Source organism: Sciurus vulgaris (assembly GCF_902686455.1).
Source record: "Sciurus vulgaris genome assembly, chromosome: 2".
NCBI lineage: Eukaryota > Metazoa > Chordata > Mammalia > Rodentia > Sciuridae > Sciurus > Sciurus vulgaris.
Genome location: NC_136462.1, coordinates 36205198 through 36227501, shown reverse-complemented (window position 1 = coordinate 36227501; position 22304 = coordinate 36205198). Strand labels below are relative to the sequence as shown.

At 35.1% G+C, this 22304-nt stretch overlaps 2 protein-coding genes across 3 annotated transcripts in view; both read left to right on the top strand.

The window, feature by feature from the left end:
• The window catches only part of GARIN2 (golgi associated RAB2 interactor family member 2), a 32978-nt gene extending 10902 nt beyond the window's left edge, over positions 1-22076 (top strand). Inside the window, exons 6-8 of one of the 2 annotated variants that reach the window (XM_079128653.1) lie at positions 10519-10547; positions 14250-14324; positions 21304-22076. In XM_079128653.1, coding sequence (XP_078984779.1) covers positions 10519-10547; positions 14250-14263 — 43 coding nt within the window. In that variant the 3' untranslated portion in view covers positions 14264-14324; positions 21304-22076. Of the gene's footprint in view, positions 1-10518; positions 10548-13192; positions 13294-14249; positions 14325-21303 lie in introns of those variants that run through there. The other variant, XM_079128652.1, reaches the window with a different exon arrangement.
• On the top strand, positions 15084-17782 carry LOC306654053 (cilia- and flagella-associated protein 97-like). Its single transcript, XM_079127271.1, is given in 5 exon segments — positions 15084-15794; positions 15796-16003; positions 16005-16486; positions 16488-16527; positions 16529-17782. Coding segments are annotated over 5 exon segments (1572 nt in total). The 5' UTR covers positions 15084-15177; the 3' UTR covers positions 16754-17782.
• Positions 22077-22304: the final 228 nt, after the last annotated feature.

Sequence of the window (22304 nt, the reverse complement as noted above, 5' to 3'; positions counted from 1 at the left end):
TTGATGCAATCAAATTGAGAACTGAAGAAATAGAAAAAAATTATCAAAAAAGCTCTCATTAAGTAAAAGACATAATTTGACATTTCCTGGACAGTTTTTTAGACACTTTAAGAATTGTCTCTGTTTTATGTATTGTTTTCTTTTAATATAGAAATATAGAAAAAATATTATGATTCTTGTTTTCACAATTTCATGAAGCAAACAATCTATTTGGATTTTAAAGCCAGGCAAAAATAATACAAAAAAGAAAATTCTAGTTTAGTCTTATAATAAATACTAATTTCTTAGAATCTCAACAGGCAAAACACAACAAGCTCAGTGTAAAATTAAGGAAATGGTTAATATTAATCATATAAATATAACAGAGCAGAAATGTTATGGTAGTTTAGACATATGTAACAAATTTATATATTTTGTTTGCATTTTACAGTACTAGGGATCAAACCTAAGGGCACTCTACCACTGAGCTACATCTTTAGTTCTTTTTCTTTTTTATTTTGAGACAGGGTCTCACTGAATTACCAAGACTGACCTTGAATTTGTAATCCTCCCGCTTCAGTTTCCAGAGTAGTTGGTAGTAGTGTGTGCATTATCACAGAGGCCTCACAAGTTTTTTTTAATTAACAAACCAAAAGAATACTGAAAAGTGTACCTGTATGATTACACGAATGGTATGAATCTACATCGTGTACAACCATAGAAACAAAATGATGTACCCCATTTGTGTACAATGAATCAAAATGCAGTCTGTAAAAAATTAAAAAAGAATACTGAAAAAAGAATGTATTTTTCAATAGTAACAGCAACAAAAATCAAATAGTGAGGGTGATAAGATGACTGATTTTAAAAACACAAACTTAAATGTTAGAAATAAAGGACAACTTGAAAAAGGAAAAGAGGCTTTCTTTCTGGGTCAGTAAGTTTAAGACAGCAAAGTTGAAAAGACATCCTCAACTGATTTATGTATTTAATATTAAACCAATGAACATCTTAATAGGGTATTTCAAGGAAATTATAAAATTATAAAAAAATAGGTGTGATGGTCCATGCCTGTAATCCCAGCAGCTTAGGAGGCTAAAATAGAAGGATCTCAATTCAAGTCCAGACTCGGCCATTCAGAGAGGCTAGGCAACTTAGTGAGAACCTGTCTGATGTGGCTCAGTGGACAAGTGCCCCCTGAGTTCAATTCCCAGTACTCCTCCCCCCAAAAAAGAATGGTAATTATGAATAAAAGATTTAATATTCTAAGAACAGAATGAAATTCACTGATACTCTATTCCAGGGACATTTATAGGATTTAGGATTTAGCCAGGACTAAGAGGTTGATGAAAAGTTCTATAGATTATTTTTCTTTTCCAAGACCATGAATTTCAATGACACTTTGTGTACTTTTGGAGAACTGAAAAAAAAAAAAATTAAACAATGAGCTTGTTCAATTTGGCCCTTAGATTCACTAGTCTTTAGAATGTAAATAAAGCAATTTAAATCTAGACAAGATAAAGAGAATACAGACTTAAACTTTTCTATACTGTCAGTTTAGGTCTTTTAGAAATGAAGGATTTACTTTATGAAGCATTTATATTCCTTCTTATACCTTAACAATGGTGCTACATGACTGTTTTAAAGAGAATAGTAGGCTTCATTTTAATCTGCACCTATTTTTTAAGGTATACTTACTTTATACCCTCAGTCTCTTGAAAACTTTTATTATTAATCTCATTCAAATCACCAGATCGATTTTGGCACAGGCTATATGAATACTCATTTACAAACTCTTCAGAAAATTACTACTATATTTTTCCACATTTTTTATTGGTGAATTATAGTTGTACATATTGTTGGGATTTGTTGTTACATATTTGTACATGGCACAGTATAACAATATAATTTGGCCAATATCACTCCCCAGCACTTCCCTCTCCCTGTCTTCCTCCCAGCCCTTGGTCCCTTTCCTTTGCTGATCCCTCTTTGATTTTCAGGAAAGCCACTCCCACCTTTGTTTTCCTTTTCCTCTCAAGCTTCCTCATATGAGAAAAAACATGAGTTTGACTTACTTCACTTAACATGATGGTCTGTAGTTCCACCCATTTTCCTGCAAATAACACAATTTCATTTATCTTTATGTCTGACTAAAACTCCATTGTGTATATATACCACATTTTCTTTATCCATTCAACCATCTAGGCTGGTTCCATAGTTTGGCTATTGTGAATTGTGCTGCTGTAAACATGGTATGCATGTATCACTGTAATAAGATGACTTTAATTCTTCAGGGTAAATACCACTTACCCTAGAGGTTTTGGTTTTTTTGTTTGGTTTGGTTTGGTACTAGGGATGGAATCCAGGGGTGCTTTACCACGGAGCTACACTCCCAGCCCTTTTTGTTTTATTTTGAGACAGGATCTTGCTTTGAACTTGCAATCCTCTTGCCTTAGTCTCCGGAATTGCTGGGATTACAGGCATGCACCACCATGACTGACTCAGTGTAGTTTCAACTTGCATTACCCTAACTGCTAATGATGTTGAACATTTATCATGTATTTGTTGGCCATTTGTATTTTTTCTTTTAAGAAGTGTCTGTTAATTCATTTGCCCATTTATTAATTGGGTTATTTGCTATTTGGTGTAAAGTTTTTTGTGCTCTTTATGTATTCTAAATATTAATCTTCTGTCAGAAGAGTTAACTAGCAAAGATTTTCTCCTATTTGATGGGTTCTCTCTTCACATTCCTAATTGTTCCCTTTGCTGTCCCCTTTATTAACTCTTGGTATTATTAACTCTTAAATAGGAGTTTTAGGTGTACTATTGAGAAAGGTTTTGCCTGAGCCTAAAAGCTGGAGTGTTGACCTATGTTTTCTTCCAGGTGTTGTGTCGTTTCTTGTCTAATTCTGAGGTCATTTTGAATTGATTTTTAAGGGCTTAGTTTCATTCTTCTACATATGAATAATCAGTTGTCCCAGAACTACTGTTAAAAAGGCTGTCTTTTGCTGGGAGTGGTGTCACACACCTGTAATCCCAGGGGCTCCAGAGACTGACACGCAGGAGGATCGAGTTCAAAGCCAGCAATGGCGAGGTGCTAAGCAACTCAGTGAGACCCTGTCTCTAAATAAAATACAAAACAGGGCTAGGGATGTGGCTCACAGGTTGACTGTCCCTGAGTTCAATCCCTGGTATCAACCCCCACCCCCAAAATAAAGCTGTCTTTTTTCCAATGTATGTTTTTGGCACCTTTGTCAAGGATCAGATGACTGTATCTTCTGTATGGGCTTGTCTATTTGTCTTCTGTTCTGTACCATTGGTCTGTGTGTGGTTTTATGCCAGTACCGTGCAGTTTGTTATTATAGTTCTGTAGTATACTTTGAAGTCAGGGTATTGTCATGCCTCCAGCATTGCTTTTTTAGCTTAGAATTCCTTTGCCTATTCTGGGTCTTTTATTCTTCCAAATGAATTTTAGGACTGTTTTTTCTAATTTGTTAAGAATGTCATAGGTGTTTTGATGGGGATTACAATTGAAACTGTATATTGCATTTGGTACTACTACCATTTAACACTATTATTTCTGCCTATTCATGAACATGAGAGGTCTTTCCATCCTCTGAGGTTTTCTTCAATTTCTTTCTTCAGTGCCGTATAGTTTTCATTATACAGTTTTTTGTTTGTTTGTTTTGTTTTTCTCACCTTTTCACCTCTCTGGTTAGAATTACTCCTAGGTGTTTTTGTTGTTGTTGTTGTTTTTATTTTTGTTTTTTGAGGTTATAGTGAATGGAATTGTTTTCCTGATTTCTTTCTCAGCAGTTTTATTGTTGTTATATAGGAAAGTTATTGATTTTTGTATGTTAATTTTACAAAATTAACCTGTTACTTTGCCAAATTTATTAGCTCTAGCAGTCTTTTAGTGGAGTTTTTTTTTTTTTTTTGGATCTTCTAGGTATAGTATCATATCATCTGCAAACAGTGATAATTTGACTTCTTCCTTTCCTATTTTTATTCATTTTATTTCTTTCTCTTGTCTAATTGCTCTGCTAGAATTTCTGCTACTACTCTCTTAAATAGGAGTGGTAAGAGTTGGATATCCTTGTCTTGTCCCAGGTTTTAAAGGAAATATTTTCAGTTTTTACCCATTTACTATGATGAGGTTTGCTTTGAAATTCTCATACATAGCCTTTTTGATGTTGAGATGTGTTGCTTTTATCCCTAGTTTCTTCAATGTTTTTAACATGTATGGGTGCTGAATATTATTGAAAGCATTCTCTGCATCTATTGAGATTAATAAGTGATTTTTGTCCTTAATTCTGTTAATGTGAATGAATTACATTTATTGATTTGCATATATTAAACCATCCTTCCATCTCTGGGATAAAACCAACTTGGTCGTGGTATACAATCTTCTTAAATATTCTTGAACATGATTTGGTAATATTTTATTAAGTATTTTTACATCTAAGTTAATCAGAGATATTGGTCTGTAGTTTTCTTTCCTTGATGTGTCCTTCTCTGGTTTTGGTGTAAGCATAATGCTGGCTTCATAGAATGAATTTGGAGGTGTTCCATCCCTTTCTGTTTCATGGAATAATTTGAGGAGTGTTGGGATTAGTTCATCTTTGAAAGTCAGGTAGAATTCAACTGAGAATCTATCTGTTCCTGGGCTTGCTTTATTTATTTTTTTCTTTCTTTTTCTTTTGTTAGAAGCAAGTCAGGCAGAATCACTTCTATGTTTGCTGTGCCTTCTTGATTCAATTTTGGAAGATTATACGTGTCAAGAAATGTATTAATTTCTTCTAGGTTTTCCAATTTATTGGAATATAAGTTTTCAAAATAGTCCCTAATGATCTGCTGGGTTTTTGAGATTTCTGTGATTTCTCCTTTTTCATTTCTAATTATTTCATTAATTTGGTTTCCCCCCCCCTCTTTTTTTTTTTTTTTTTTTTTTTTTGGTTTGGTTAGTTTAACTAATAGCTTATCAATCTTGTTTATTTTTTCAAACAACAAACTCTTTGTTTCATTGATCCTGTATATTGTTTTTTATTCTGAAATTCATTGATTTGGGAGCTGATCATAATTATTTCCTCCCTTCCTGGTTTTGGAATTAGTTTGTTCTTTCTTTTCAAGGGTCTTGAGGTGCCCCATTAGGTTGTTTATTTGGGATCTTTCTGATTTTCTTGTGCAGGCACTCATAGCTATACACTTTCCTCTTAGAACTGCCTTCATAGTGTCCCAGAGGTTCTGGTATGTTATATCACCATTCTCATTTCAGTCTAAGTTTAAAATTTCTCTCTTGATTTCTTCAATCACCACTTATTATTCAAGATTATTGTTTGGTCTTCATGTGTTTATATAGTTTCTGCAGGGTTTGGTTATGTTGATTTCTAATTTCATTCCATTACGATCTGATAAGAGACAAGGAATTATATCAGTTTTTTTCATATTTGCTAAGAGTTTGTGGCCTAAAATAAGGTCTATTTTGGAGACGTTTCCATGAACCTCTGAGAAGAAAGTATATTCAGCTGTTGTTGGATGAAATATTCTATCGATGTCTGTTAGGTCCATTTGATTTATAATATTTTTCAGGTCCAATGAATCTTTACTGAGTTTATATCAGGGATGACGTATCTAATGATGAGACAGGTATGTTGAAATTACAAAGTATTATTGTACTGGAGTCTATCTGGGAGTTCAATTTGAGTAGTGTCTCTTTTATGTCATTAGTTGCACCCACATTTTGGGCACAAATATTTATTATTGTTATATCTACTGTTAGATTTTTCTCTTTACCAATATGAAATGACCCTCTTTGTCTCTTCTGATTTGTTTTGGTGTGAAATCTACTTTAGCTAATCCTGCTTGTTTGGGGGCTCCATTTGCATGGTATATAAATTTCTATCCTTTCACTTTCAGCCTGTGGCTGCCTTTCCACTTAAGGTTCATCTCTTGCAAACAACATATAGTTGGGTCTTGTTTTTTAATCCATTTTTCCAGTCTATATCTTTTTATTGGAGGGATGAGACCATTCAGTCAATGTTATTACAGAGAGATGTTTATTAATTCCTGCCATTTTTATTTATTTGTCATTTTAATTTGGTCCTGTTCTCATTGCTTAGCTACACTTCAAATTAGATTTGTTCTTTTGTGAGCTGTAAGGTTTGTATTTTATTTGTTCTATGCGCAGTATTTCTTTAAGTTCTGAAGTGCTGGTTTAGTAGTCACATGAATTCTTTTAGTTTTGGCTATCTTAGAAGGTTTTTATTTCATCTTCAATTTTGAATGATTGCTTTGCTGGATATAATAGTCTTGGTTGACAGTTATTTTCTTTCAGGACTTGAAACATATCATTCCAAGCCCTCCTAGCTTGTAGAGTTTGTGCTGAGAAATCAGAGGTGATTCTGGTTGGCTTGCCTCTAAATGTGACCTCTCTTGAGGCTTATAAAAATCAATCCTTCTTCATATGTTAGGCATTTTAATTATAATGTGTCATAGAGACCTTTTTTGATCTTGTCTGCTTGGGTTTCTGAATGCCTCCTGTGTCTGGGTGTCTGTCTCATTCTCTGGTTTGAAAGTTTTTCTGTTATTATTTCTCTGGAGAGTTTACCCATTCCATTAGCCCACATCTCACAGCCCTCCTCAATTCCAATAATTCTTAAATTTGGTCCCTTAATGTTGTCCCAGATTTCTTGTATATTCTGATCCTGATTACTTTTTTTTCCTTTAGTACTGCCTGAATATTCAAGGATGTCTTCCAGCTCTGAGATTCTGTCTTCAGCATGGTCTACTCTATTAGAGAGACTTTCAACTGGACATTTTATTTGATTTATTGGGTCTATCATTTCCAAGATTACTGTCTGGTTCTTTTTCATGATTTCTATCTCCTTATTGAATTTTTCATTCATATTCTGTACTGACTTCCTTAATTCATTAATTCATTCAGTTGTTTTTCTGTGTTCTCTTAGAGTTCATTGATCATTTTTATAATGATTCTTTTTTTTTTTTTTTTTTTTTTTTTTGTGGTGCTGAGGATTGAACCCAGGGCCTTGTGCATGCCAGGCCAGCACTCTACCAACTGAGGTATATCCCCAGTCCTATAATGATTCTTTTGAAATCCTTATCTGCTATTTCATATTCTTCAATATTTTGGAGGTTATTTGCTGGTATATTATGAACTTTAGAATGCATTGGGTTAGCTTGCTTTTTCATATTTCTTATATTCATTTCTTATATTTCTTATATTCTTATATTCATGTGGGTTTTATGCATCTGTTGACAGAGATTTCTCTTCCACTCTATGTGTAGACCTTTGTAGGGCACAGTCTTCACTTCCTAAAGTGTCCTAGAGTGATCTGAATTGACACCCCTTATAGGTGTTCAAGAGCTTTTGTGTTATTTCTTTCTGTTTTTGCTATAGCAATGACTATCCATAGGTAGAACCTGGGGGTTCACACCTAGCTGTTTCTACCTGGGGCCTGGTCATCATCGTGGGTTCATGTCTTCTATTCCTTATATTAAAGTATAGCTGAAGATTGAATGTCATTAATTTGTGCATAGAGCAAGGTGCACTGTCTTTTAGTTGAGTTTAGTTCAGCAGCAAAGTTTCTACCCTGTGAACTTGTAGAGACACTGTAGGTTCCTAGCACCTCACAGAATAAGGGAAAATAAACAATAACCACAACCAATGCAAAGAATATAACCACAACCAATGCAAAGAACATAACCACAACCAATGCAAAGAATATACAGCATTAAACTCAATCCTTGGTTTCTACAATGACATCTACAATGTTAATTGCCAAAAACCCAAAACAAAACAGAAATGGTAGGGCCAGAAATTGCCAACAGCAAAACCAGTAAATATGAACTATATCCGGCATTAAAGTAAATAACAGGTGTCAACTATGTCATTCATAGCAGTAATAATTGCAACAACATTAAGGAGGAGACAGGAGTTATATAAACTAATTAGTGCTGAAAGATGGTAAGAATACAGTTAATCAAGAGAAAAGAAAATGTGATAGGTAGAAAAGAGTTCATAATTCAAAAAGTGAACAGAAAGAATGCAAAAAATATGTAACGTGATGGTTATAAGGAAGGAGAAGAAAAAATAGAAATAACAAAGTAAAGAGGTATAAAAGAAAGAACAATAGAATTTGTCTGTTAGCAGAAGAGAGAAAGAGAAACAAGAGAAACTGACAAATGAAAAACAATACAAAACAAAAAATACTAATCAAGACCCCTAAACCTCAAAAGTCAGCATAGCAAACACGTACACAAAAACAAAAACAAACAAAAGAAAAAAGATTTTAATAAAAAATTAAGGAATCATTTCAACTGAGGTGGTTAAAATAGTCAATGAGAATAGATGGACACTGTCTATGGCCAACTGTTTTTCTTTCCATTTCTTCTTGAGAGCAAGGACTGGAGGTTATTAACCACTTCCTCTTTTTTGTGTTGCTCACCAACCTGCCAGTTGGAGTGGCCTAAGACTGAAACTAGTTCAAATAATTCTCACCTTCTCTTCTCCCTAGTATGAGGTAGAATGGGAAGGGAAGTACTGTCAGGTGGAGTTTTGTCTGCAGAGACCAGATCAATGCATTCCAGGGAGGGTTGGAGGGTGCTGCTGCAGAGTTCCATGAGTGGAGTTCGAACAGGTAAGGCGTAGGTCTAATAAGGCCTCAGACGCTTTGCCTGAGTGGTTTCTGCTTTGGAGAGATTAGATCAACAAACCCCTGGGGTGTGGCAATTGCCAATCTCTGCTGGGAGTTTGAATCTCAGGAGCCTCTCAAGAATTCCACTTGTGGGGTTGGGGAGCCAATCCTTCACCCGTCTGCTGCCCACAAACGCAGTCTTTAAAGGTTTCCCAGGCTTAGTCCCTGAATATATTCACATCTGCCCATTCGGATACCTGACCATTTCAGCTAGTCAAGTGAGCCACCAGACTCAAAAGAAGTGAGTTGGGCTCCCCTTCACTTTTCCAACTGAATCCCCCTGAGTAAAATATTCTCTGTGCCTGTTTTGCTCCCATTCTGCAAGGTATTCCCTAGGCTCTACAGAAGGTGGAAGGCACCTGCTAGGACAGTGTAGCCATGTTTGCTCAGATCTGCCCAGCTCCCACAGCAGCCGGTGTAGCATGGCTACCTCAGGATGGCTCCCACCTCAGCTTAAACAGCCAGCTGGGAAACAAAGGACACTTTTCAAGCACCAGTTCACAATGCAGCCTCTGGATCAGCTAAGGACAGGCTGCTTTTCTGATTTCAGGGTTTTCTGTAGTAAATCTTTCCATTGTGTTGCTCTCTGTTCCCCTTCCCTCTGTGCTGAACCAATGCCACTACCACTGCTGTCACAAACAACTTGACTCCAATGTAGTCTTTCTTCTTTGCTTAATGTACCCAAATTTCTGAGTCTCTAAGACACGCTAATTATCCAATATTGAATTTTAGTGAAATCCCTTTTTCACCCACCTTGCAGAGAAGTACAGTACTTCTACTTGAATCCTGAGCCACAGAGCAACTAGGAATGCAGCCTTCCTTTAGTCTGCCATCTTGAATCTTTCAGAAAATTACTATTTTAAACTTACTTCCTAAAAGATTAATTGTAGAAAATGAACTGGATATATTTGCCTGATCCCTTAAATGGATCATAATTATGTAACTTTTCCTCCCAAACTCTGTGTTTTACTCAAGCAGCATATGTCAAAAATATTTATTGAAAATCTGGCCAATAAACAAGGATCTGGTGAAAATTAAATGACTTATAAACCTTAAAGCTCTAAGAAAAAGAAAAAAAAAAAACCAAGGAGGAAAGAAAATAAAATTAAATGACTTAGGTTTATATTTTAGCATGCTAATGACATTAAGAAAATAAGTATTTTAACTATTGCTACTTTTTTTCTTTTAAATCAGGGGTACTAAAAAAGAAGTTTCTTTATCCAAAGTCATTTCTAAAAGTTAAATTATTTGAAAAACTGACCACTAATCTCCTGTTTAATCCAATAAGCCATAAGAAATATTAATAAGTATACATAAGGTATGTTCTTTGCCTACAAGATTCCCAATTGTTGTCACCCCTAGCAAGGGATGAAGAAGTTAACAGAGATTGGTGGCTTCTCAGACCATCCATTCCAGAATTCCTCAGATCTCTATGAGACCTTATATTCCCAATAAAACTGATTTATTAACTTAATCCCCTGAGTAGCAGCAGTTAGTATCTGTCTCTGCCCAGAGGGAAGGGCTAATAGGCAGCAGGACTGGGGATGCCAGCAACCTCATTGAGTGACTGGAAAGAAATGCAATAAAAAAGATTGTATGTTATTACATAAAATATGCTTTTGTAGCTTTTACAGTTTTGATAATCTGTAAAGAAATAATTTTACTCTAATATTATAATCAATAACAGCCTCAGCTTGCTAAACATGACTCATTATTACCCACGAAGCATTTAGAGAATGACTAGTTATCTTATACATAGTAATTCTTTTCTAAATATTTGTGGTTATGACGGAAAATTTTTGAAATGTACTGTTTATTTTTACAGGAGCACGAGACCTCATTCACATCCTTCAGGTATGGAACAAATTCTATCACGTTTCATTGTGATCTTTGGTGTCCAGGAGTTGCCTCTGCTTCTTGAATAAAAAGAGTAGTTAAGAGGAAAGCAATCCATTCTGAGAGTCCTACACTGTAGAAAATTTCTCAAAGCCTATCCTCACACTACTTTTCAAGTGGCAGGCATTGCTTCACATTTCTTATTCTGTGCTGGTAGCATTTGGTTTTCCATTTACCTGAATTTAACCCATCAGGCATGAACTAATCCAAGACTAGTTCAGCAGGAAGAATCCAAACTACAATAATAATAGGATCTCCTATCCTTGCAGATTTGAAAGGGGGATTGTCCACAACTAAATTTTTGGTAAATCTAAAATCAGTTAGCTACTCTTCTTCTCCTGCTTACATCTTTAGCCTTTCACTCACTGTCAGGTGATACTATTTAATGATCTAGGGAGAGCAGTTTTTTCTTTACATAATCCCTTGTCTAATAAGATAACCTGGAATAACAAACTTTTGACATGAAAGTTATCTTACAGACAAATGTAGGAATCCCTCCATTTGCTGGCTACTAACCCACCTCCAAGTTTCTTTCTAACTAGGGAGATGGAATAGGCTTCAGCTTCAGTTATGCATATAAAATAGTAGTACAGGACTGGGTGCTGTGGTGCATGACTATAATCATAGCCACACTAGAGCTGAGGCAGGAAGAACACAAATTTAAGGCCAGCCTGGGCAACTTAGCAAGACCCTAAGCAACTCAGCGAGACTCTGCCTCAAAATAAAAAAATAAAATAAAAGGGATTGGGGTATAGCTCAGAATGGTCTTGGGTTTAATTCCCAGTATCACACACACACATACACATATACAAATATTATGGAAGAAAGTAACATTTAACTTGGCTTAAGTGGAGAGGAAAAAAATACTTCAAAAAGCTTGAATATTTGAAGGCATTTGTAGTCACATTTATAAGACCTACAAAAAAGAAATAAAGAGCAAATGATTATAGGATAGGTTTTGTGCAAATGTGATTTGTTTTTAGGCTTTCCCTTTGGACATTAGTGTCCAAAAGTACTGGATAAACTTCATGGTAATATGAGGCCTATGTTCCAATTATAGGTTTGAATCTGAGAACATGGTAGGAAAATACTATGTTGTTTATTAAAAAAATACAAATTTCCTTTGCAGTTTATAGAATTTTTATCTGTCAATTTCTAGTCCAAATTGTATTCATAAAGAATCAAGATAATGTTTAGAAATTTCAGAGTTATCTAGTACAGGTAAATATTTTCCTTGGCAGTCTTATAAGTAACATTGTTTATATTTAGTACATTTATATTCATTCTGAGGCATTCATTTATTTGGCCGTGGAAATTTGAAATTAATGTAGGATATTGATACTTTATTCTGTATATGACTAATTCTTTCACCTATCATCTGTCACAAACTCAATTTTGTTCAAATTGAACAAGTATTTGGTGACTGACTATATTACATACAAGGCACTTTGGTAGGCTCTGGGAGATATTAAAAAATAACAGGACATGTTACCTGGCCTTAAGATGTGTACAAATAATATAATTCATAATGTTGTATATACTTTAAAATAGAGACTATTTTAAGCTCAGGAGAAAAAAATAACACAAAACTGTGAAGCAGCAATTTTTGCATTAAGAAAGGGGAAATGAGGATACCACAGATTGGGCATAATGTGAGCTAAGTGAAACAAATAGGATAGTTCAGGGAAGTTCAGTTCAGTTTAGGAATAGGGAGACATGCAGTTGGAAAGCAAGGCAGGAGCCGGATATGGAATATTTGCTAAGAAATTTTATACAACTGTTAGGTAGCTAAGGAGGAACTGCTAAAAGATAGGGAAATGTTAAAATTGGTGTCACGTTTAAGATGACACACTGACTGCAATCTCTGTCAGAGGAGGCCCAGAAGCAGAGACCTGTTAGGAAGCTATTACAACAGTTCAGGTGAAGGGTGCCAAAGTCTTGAACCACATAAGAAGCTGTCTGAACGAAAATAAGAGCAAAAATACACGGTTAACAAAAGTTATTGACAGCCTCCTGTGAGGACAAGCGAAAAAAACTGGGGATGATGGTTGGGTGACAACATGACTAGGAAGTGTAAGTAAATAAAATGAGCTGTGGAAAGGAAATCAGCAGAAGGTTGGAAAGGATGAAAAATCAGCTATTAAACACTGAAGTCAGAAAAAAGCCCCAGTTTTGAAATCTAACTGTATCTCCTCTGTTACATGAACATTTAATTTTTCTGGACCTCAGTTTCTTTAACCATAAAATATGTGTGCACATGGCTCAAGTGCTGGGATAAAAAGGGCATGAATCTCCGTCTCAAGGCCATTTTGGGAGTTTTGATATTTTAAGCTAATATGTTTGTGGCCCTGATGGCCCGTCTTTTAAAATCTAGCAGGCAGCTTGAAATAGGGCTTTGGAAATCAGGAGCTAAGCAAAAATACAATGAATGAACAGCAAACTTCACTTTGAGTTTGTTAAATAACAAGGATGGTACAATATACAAAATTGGCACACAGGTTTTCCACAAAGCATTAACTATTTTCCATGTTTTGTTTTCTTTCATGTACTTTTTCATTTCTTTCCATCTCTCTTTCCAATCTTTGTATTTTTTTCTCATTTAGGCTTGTATAGTTTTTCAGTTTTCCCCCTGTTTAGCATTTCTTTCCCCCTTTTCACCCTCCTCTAAATCATTTTCCCCATTCATACACTTTTGCAAAAGCCAAATCTTAATCTTTCATTCCATTAAATTTAGTCTTAAGTATAGACTAAAAATGAGTCTGTAATTCCAATTTCTATTCTAGGTAGAAACTGGAATAATAATTGCTCCCCAAAATAGTAAATTTCTGGTAGTTTTACACTCATATCTGACTAACATTCAATGCTAGTTAGGGTCAATGATCTTTAATAAATCTCTCACACTACTCAGCAGTATGAGAGAATTACTTTTTATCTCTTTAACATAAAGTTTTGGGTAAAATGATACTTCAAACACACTCTTTTTATGACATGACTATGTACCTACATGACAGGTCCCAGGCTGAACTTGTCTCTCTGGATCTAAGTCCATCTCTCTCCTTTCTTGACTTTTAGTTTCTTGCTTTCGTAGGCTTTATTTCTCTTTAGCTTTTCTGATTTCTTTACAGTGAGACCGAACAATAGGCTTATCTATGATCCCATGGTATTTTTCCAGGATGAATAGAAATGAGACAAAGTATAAAGAGAGAGGAAAAACACTTATGAAATATTGGGAGGTTCCTTCCCACCCCTATATCTTTTTTCCACTTTCCTCTGAAATATTACAAATCATATTCCTTGGAATACTAACCAGTCAGGTTCATTCCCTGTTTATGAAGCCTGGGCTAAAAATAAAAAGGGGAAGGATGCCCCTAAAAGGAAACAGGTTTGTGAAATCTAACAATGAACACCACTAGAAAGAATGAAGACATTTTTGATGAGGTGATTAGAACATAATTTGAATTTAAGACCCAAATTAAGTTCTTTCTCCTTCTGTGCCTTTTTCTCTCCTGCTTTTGACCTTTTCTTTCTCACTTCTTCTCTGATGATCTCTTCCACTTTCCCCCACTTTATTACCCATTTTCCTTCCATCTTTATCCTCTCATATCAAAACCTCTTCTAAATTCCTCGACCCTGTGCCTCACCTGTCTCCCCCTTTCTCAGGGGAATGGATGTGAGGAAAGGAAAGTAAAACAGAAAAAGACAAAGTCGCCAAAAAATTGTGTAGGAAACCTAAAGGTAAGTAACTTTTAAAAATTATGAGTCTCTATAGATTTAAATGATAGATATGATACTTTCAGAAAAAAACCTGATACTTTCAGAAAAAAACTGTTAATGAGTGGAATCTTTTAATAGTAGTAGTGAATATTAGTAGTGACTCTTACAAAAGAGGTGGAACACAATGTTGAGTTTGTAGTGGTTTCTGTCTTAGAATTCATTATGGGTCAAAAGGGTAACATCAGCATGAGGAGGAGCAGAGGGAGCTTTGGCAAGACACTGAAAAAGAATTACATGCTGCTACTGCTATACTGATTCTTCTCATTCACTCACACATCTTTGGTACTTCATGCTCTTTCCCAATCTTTTTTCTTAAAGACCTCTTCCTTTAAAAGAAATGGGGGGCAGGGTCTCATGACCAGTAGGAAGGAAGGAAGGAAGGGGCCGAAAGAAAGGGGAAACACTAGGGAATGACATTGATCAAATTACATTGTTATAAAATGGCCATACTTCCAAAAGTGCTATACAGATTCAGTGAAATTCTCATAAAAATTCCAATGATGGGGGTTGGGGATGTAGCTCAGTTGGTAGAATGCTTGCCTCCCAAGCATAAGGCCCTGGGTTCAATCCCTAGCACCACACACACACACAAAAAAAAAACCAATGGTGTTCTTCATAGAAATAGAAAAATCAGTCATGAAATTAATTTGGAAAAATAAGAGGCCTAGAATAGCCAAAGCAATCCTCGTGAGAAAAGCAAGTACCGGCGCCGCCGCGGGAGCGCGTGAATGCCAGTGAACAAGCGAGGTCGCAAGCGCCCTGGCGCCGCGTGAGAGCTGTAGTAGCGGCGGCTCCCAGATATATTTTTGCCATCATGGATCGGTTTGAAGATATATCAGAAGGTGAAGTAGACCATTCTTTCTTTGATAGTGACTTTGAAGAACAAGCAAAGAAATGTGAAAGTAACTTAGTTGTGGAAAAGCAAAATGATGACCCTGAAGAGAGAATAGATAAGAATACAGAAAATAAAAACTTGAAATTTGGAATGCAAACAAAGAAATGTTATCTTACTGAGAAGGGAAATGAAAGAAAAGCAAAAATTCCTCCAGATGAACAACTTGTAAAGAATGATATTTTACATACCAGTTCTTCATCATTGACCACTTCTTCAGGCTCGAAAAAACTGAGTGATGCTGCAACAGGACAGAAAATACACTTGCCCATTCCAAATAAAATCCCCAAAATTGTAAAAGAAGGTGAAGATGATTACTATACTGATAGAGAGGAAAGCAGTGATGATGGCAAAAAACATCATGTGAAGTCCAGGTCAGCTAAATCATCTACTAACTTCAAAAAAAGCGTGAGCAAAAAGTATTCCAAAATAAGTTCCTCTTCCTCTTCTTTGTCTTCCTCATCTTCAAGTTCAGGTACAGACTGTTCAGATGCAGTATCAGATATTTGTAAATCTCATTCCCGTCCATTATCAAGGAAACACATCTGGTGTAACCCTCTTATCACCAAAACAGAAATATAAGTCAAGAATAAAATCAGCAGGAACACAGCATTCAAGAACTAAGCCAAAAATTGGTGACTACCCAGAGGAATCTGAAGATACTGTGACAGATGTTACTCCTGTATCAACTCCAGACATTAGCCCTGTTCAGTCTTTTGAATTGGGTGCATCAAATGACCAAAAAGTAAAAAGTTAAAAGGCAAGAAAATGTGAGTCAAGAGGTATATGAAGATGTTGAGATTTTAAAAAATGGTTCAAAATATTTGAAAACAGCCAAGAAAGGGAAAGAAAAATATGGACCTAATCTTGCCCCAAAGTCACCAGTGTTAGATTCTGATTTAGATCACAGATATAATCAAAAAGTCTTACATGACACAATGGATCTGAATCATCTTTTAAAAGCTTTTCTGCAATTAGATAAAAAGGTACCACAAAAACACCACTTTGATCAGCCCTCAGTAGTACCTAGAAAAAACTACTCTTTCACAAGAGAAGAGGTGAGAAAGATTGATGGAGAAAATCAGAGGCTTTTGAAAGAACTGTCAAGGCAGGCTGAAAAACCAGGAAGCAAAAGTGCAATTCCCAGAAGATCAGTTGGTCATACCCCTAAGTTATATCATAGTGCTCTCAATAGACAGGAGGAACAACAAAGGATTGAAAGAGAAAATTTGTCTTGAAGCTGTGAAGCCGACAGTTGGTATGAAACGTTCAAGAACAGCTGATGGACTATCATCGAAATATGGGTTATCTCAGCTCAACACCATCCTCTAGACAAGTGAGATCTGCACTTGGTCAATACAGCCCATTAAGAGGAGCTTCCAAGACATCCAGTGCTACCAGTGGTCTCAGTTGTAAGACTGAGCGATCAGCTTTTAATACAACTAACAACCTGTTGCTAAGACCTAAGCCCCCTAATGTCCGCACTGCTTGGTTATAAACATTCTTTTTTACTTTAAACATTGTTCATCCAATTTTTGACAAGATTTTGTATATTACTATAATTCTATGTATAAATATGTTATACTTTTTCAGCAATTTTTTGTTTTCCAGTGCAAAATTGTTGTCAAAAAGAAAATTTAATGTAAAACCAGTGTTTGCCCTGAGTATGTATTTATATGAAATGTATACAGATTTAACAGAGAAATACTAGTGATATATGTTCAGTATAAAAATTGATTCACTTGTCATGATGATAAAACAGCAGTGATAGTATTGTTGCATGGTGGGCCTGAGATGTTCAATATATAGTTTTCATTTTGTATTGTTTTAATTTCTTGTACACCTTAAGCCATGAGCTTGCCTCTTATTTGACTTATTTTTCAATTTTTATGCCAACTTCTATGGTATGAGTCACAACCTGATTGTATGAGAGTTACATTTTGTTATGAAACATCCTAAAATTTGTTTTCATAGGTGGAACTGAATTAGTTGATGAGCAGATTGAGAGAAGCTTGTACTGAGGCAATCCTTAATAATTCACAAGTAATTGCCTAGTAATTCTGTATAAGTGTACTGAGTTTTGTCTTCAAAACTTGAGTAATCATTCCAAACCCTCTCACACTGAATATTAGAAAGTTCGACTTAGAAGCTCCTGTTTTATGATTTTATACATTTATGTAAAATACTATTAATGATCCTGACAAAGGCAGTGGACATTAGAATCCAGTCTGCTGCCTTGTGACTGACTAGTTTTTCTGCAGACCAGATCATTTGTGTCATAAGCTAAAACAAGGATTTGTTAGATCCGTAAAGTAGCACCACCAGTTTGAAGAGCCAAAAGGCAGTTCCCAAGGTATGTCAGAACAGTGTTTTAATTGATACTGTTAGCATATTGTGCAATGATTTAGTATTATTAAGGGAGAAGATTTAGAATAAGAATGCTTTAGAAATTCCAGCTAGTCTTTATAGAGTGTGAAATAGAAAACTAAAATGTAAATAACAAGGAAAATAAATTGTACTTTTGTTGAGGAAAAAAAAAAAAAAAAAAAAAAAAAGCAAGTACCAAGGCATCATAATACCAGACCTTATATTATACTACAGAGCTATAGTAACAAAAATAGCATGGTATTGGCACCAAAACAGACATGAAGACCAATGGAATAGAAGACACAGAGATAAACCCACATAAGTAAAGTAATCTCATACTATTCAAAGGTGTCACTAACATACATTGGAGAAAAGATAGCCTCTTCAACAAATGGTGCTGGGAAAACTGGAAATCCATATGTAGTAGAATAAAATTTAACCCCTATCTCTCACCCTGCACAAAACTCAACTCAAAGTGAATCAAAGACCCAGAAACTAGACCAGAAACCCTGTATCTGCTAGAAGAAAAATTAGGCCCACACTCCAATGCATTTGGCTCATACTGACTTCCTTAATAAAATTCCTAAAGCACAAGAAATAAAATTTAAAAAGTCAATAAACGGGATGGCAGGGCTGGGGTTGTGGCTCAGTGGTGGAGCGCTTGCCTGGCATGTGTGAGACTCTGGGTTCAATCCTCAGTACCACATATAAATAAATAAATAAATAAATAAATAAATAAATAAATAAATAAATAAAATAAAATAAAGGTCCATTGACAACTAAAAAAATTTTAAATAAGTGGGATGGCATCAAACTAGAAAGCTTCTGCACAGTAAAGGAAACAATCAAGAATGTAAAGAGAGAGCCTATTGAATGGGAGAAAATCTTTGCCACCCACACCTCATATAGAGTGCTAATATCCAGGGTATACAAAGAACTCAAAAAGCTTAACACCAAAACAAAACAAAACTCAATCAATAAATGGACACAGGAACTAAACAGATGCTCCTCAAAAGAAGAAATATGAATAATCAACAAATATATGAAAACATGTTCAACATCTCTAGCAATTAGATAAATGCAAATTAAAACTACACTGAAATTTTCATCTAACTTCAGTCAGAATGGCAATTATCAAGAATACGAGTAACAATAAATGTCGGCGAGGATGTGGGGACAAGGGTACACTCATACATTGCTGGTGGGACTGAAAACTGATGCAAGCACTATGGAAAACAGTATGAAGATTCCTCAAAAAGATAGGAATGGAACCACCATTTGACCCAGTTACCCCACACACCTCAGTATATATCCAAAGGGTTTAAAATGAGAGTACTACTACAGTGATGCAGCCACATCAATGTTTACAGCAGCATAATTCACAATAGCTAAACTACGGAGCCAACCTAGGTGCTCTTTGACAGATGAATGGATAAGGAAAATGTTGTAAATATATAAAATGGAGTATTACTCAGTCATAAAAAAGAATGACTTTATGACGTTTGCCTGTAAATGGATGGATCTGGAGACTATCATGCTAAGTGAAATAAGCCAATCTCCAAAATCCAAAGGTTGAATGTTTTCTCTGATATGTGAATGCTAATACACAGCAAGGGGGTGGAGAGGAAGAATAGAAGTTCATTGAATTAGAAAAAGGGATGAAGGGAAGGGGGGAGGGATGGGAAAAAGAAAGTGGAATGAATACGACATAACTTTATTATGTACATACATGAATATACCACAGTGAATCTCCCCATTGTATACATCCACAAGAAATCAATTAAAAAATAATTATGGGTTAATGACCTAGAGATCAATAAATGGAAGGGAAGAAGGGTTAGGGGTATGGAAGGGGTAGGAGAGGTACTGGGGACTGAATTAAAACAAGATAAATTTCATGCTTTTATAATTATGTCAAAATGGATTCTACTGTCAGGTGTAACTAAAAAGAGCCAATAAAAAATATATAGTTATATCCTATGCATGTATGATTATGTAACAATGAATCCTACCATTGTGTATAATTATAATGCACCAGTAAAAAATATGAGGAAAACCCCCCCTCCTCCTGTCATACCCAAATTATGAAAATACTTATAGAACACCAACAGGGTTGTCACGTACAGTTGTGCAGCTTGTATACTGCATTGCATAGGGCACACCATTCAAACTGTAGTTTTGTACAATCCATAGCCTACACAAGTATATGTGGTTTCCTGTTCTGCTGTATTTAAGATTTGAAACACCAGTTTTGCAGTAAGTTACAAATTTCTCTTAGCCATGGTAGCAGCAACCTAGGAACAGAGAGAGGAAGCAATGTAACTTTAAAGTCATTGGTTTTTCTGTCTCCCCTATCATAGCTAATACTCTGTGTGCCTGCATGCAAGCAGGTATGTTTAAGCACTGAGTTCACAGAATTTAAAAGATTGGTAAACCAGGCATGGCCTCAGCAAGAACCACTTGCCCATCTTATCATGGTCCAGCTGGTGGAATTGAGGAGCCCACTGTTCTGCCCACTCTTCTGCCACTTCATTGCCAAAACAGATTAGCACTTGAGCACTCAGTTTATTAACAGAGCTCCATCAAGATACACACCCTGGGTTGAAGGGAATGCACTTTAAAGGAGAACAATGTGGCCCAAAACCAAATGTCCATACACAATTATCCCTTGACTGCACAGATATTCTTTAGTCTGTATCTAATCTTTTGTCATCTCTTTCCTCCTGAAGAATCTCCCTCCCCGCAAAAAAGAATGCTTTTAATATTCCCTTTAGCTTGTTTTGTGCTGGTGGACAGTGATGGGGTAGGATACAGGGTGGTCTCCACATCCACCTAGGAAAATTCCAAGTCCTGTCATATCTCAGTATAGTTCAGAATTTAGAAAGAAATCTTCAAAACAAAATTCAATACTTTCCAATGATTTCTTTCTTTGCTATATTCTATAACAATGAAATTTCGAAGATTAGGTCTCACTGAGAGAAATTCACAAATAAAAAGAATGGGCAAAATGACATACATACTTCATTTTTGACTTCTGAAATAGTGGCTCCTAAATACTTAAACTGAAATGGGAAAAGACAAAATTTGTTAATGCTCAAAAATTATTACTAAGAAAATCTTCATCTTGTTATAGCTGAAATAATGTGAAAGTTATATAAGCATATTATGATATATGTAAATCTCATGACCAAATTTTAGGATGTAGTTCAGCTTAGATGAAAAATTTGCAAATAATTCAGTAACATTTAAATAAATTTTAAAGAACAAAAACATATAATCTTAATATCTTGAATGTTCAGGTTCTTGAATGGGCATAGCTTCTAAAAAATTTTTAAGAAATTAAAATTTTAAGAGGTTTTAAATATTGTTCCAATCTCTAAATTAAAAAAAAAAATGAGGCCTATGTAGTTCATTCAGTATTAGAGTCCTGTTCATCATTTATAAGCAGCACTAAAAGTAAATAACTAAAATCTAATCTGGCCAGAGGAGCTTTATTTTTATACTATAAATAAAAGCTGTATTATAAATATAATTATACTTTTCTTCAATCACTTACTTTACTTGTATTACTTTTTGAGTCTTAAAATTAATAACTTTAAAAATATTCTGCATTTAAAATATAGAAATTCTGTATTTCAGAACTTTTGAATTAAATGAACTGGCTTTTTATTTTTTGGTCAGGTAAATACAAACCACCCAACCAAACAAGCACACCTCAGGACAAGACCATGCAAGGGGAAAACAGAATGTCTTCTGAGTGGCAGAAATAAAGGCAACGCCTAACCATTAAGAAATCACATTCATGTCAATCTAATTTCTTAATTCTTAACTATTTTAATTGTGGATATCTATTTTAATGAAGTTAAAGAACTATGCAAAACTATACAGTTTTCCATTTATAAACTCAGCTTTTGTTTTATAAGGCTTCTTTTCTTTGAGGTTGTTAGAAAAACTTATTACATATTGTTCTCTATGGTTTTATTTTTCTCATTTGAAACATAAGCCCAACACTGTGTTGTTTGTAACATTGGGCACTGTGAGGTCTTTGAAGGTGTGGACTATGTTCCATCTTTGTGTTATAGCTGAGTTCTTGGAGGTGGTATTTACTGAATCCATAGGGTCATTTTCAATTTTAAAAATTAAAAGGAAACTATATGGCTAGGCATGTAGCTCAGTGGTAAAATGTTTGCCTAGCATGTTCAAGGCACTGGATTTGATCCCCAACACTGAAAAATTTAAAAAAAGAAAACTTAAAAGTAAATTTGCAATTCACATTAGAACTCATTCATTTAAATTAGAGATAAGGGTAGTTAGATTCTTAAAAGACTATAGAAATTTATTTAACTCAAATTTCACACAACACTGCATTTATATTGTGAACTGAACTGCAAAGCTACTATCTCTCACCTCATCTTCTCTTCTCTGTCCCACAGACAACCCTCTAGAACTAACTATGCAGCCCAACATGGTAGCCATTAGGCCCATGCGGCTGTTTAGCACTTAAAATGTTGCTAGTGTGACTGAGAAATTGAATTTTAGATTCCTTTTAATTATTTAAATTTAAATTTGAAAACAAAAAAATTATAGGATTTTTTCAATTAAACACAACTTTATCATTGGTAGGACTACTTTTTAAAAATTGTTGCCATTCTGGGACTGGAACCCAGGGCCTCACATATTCT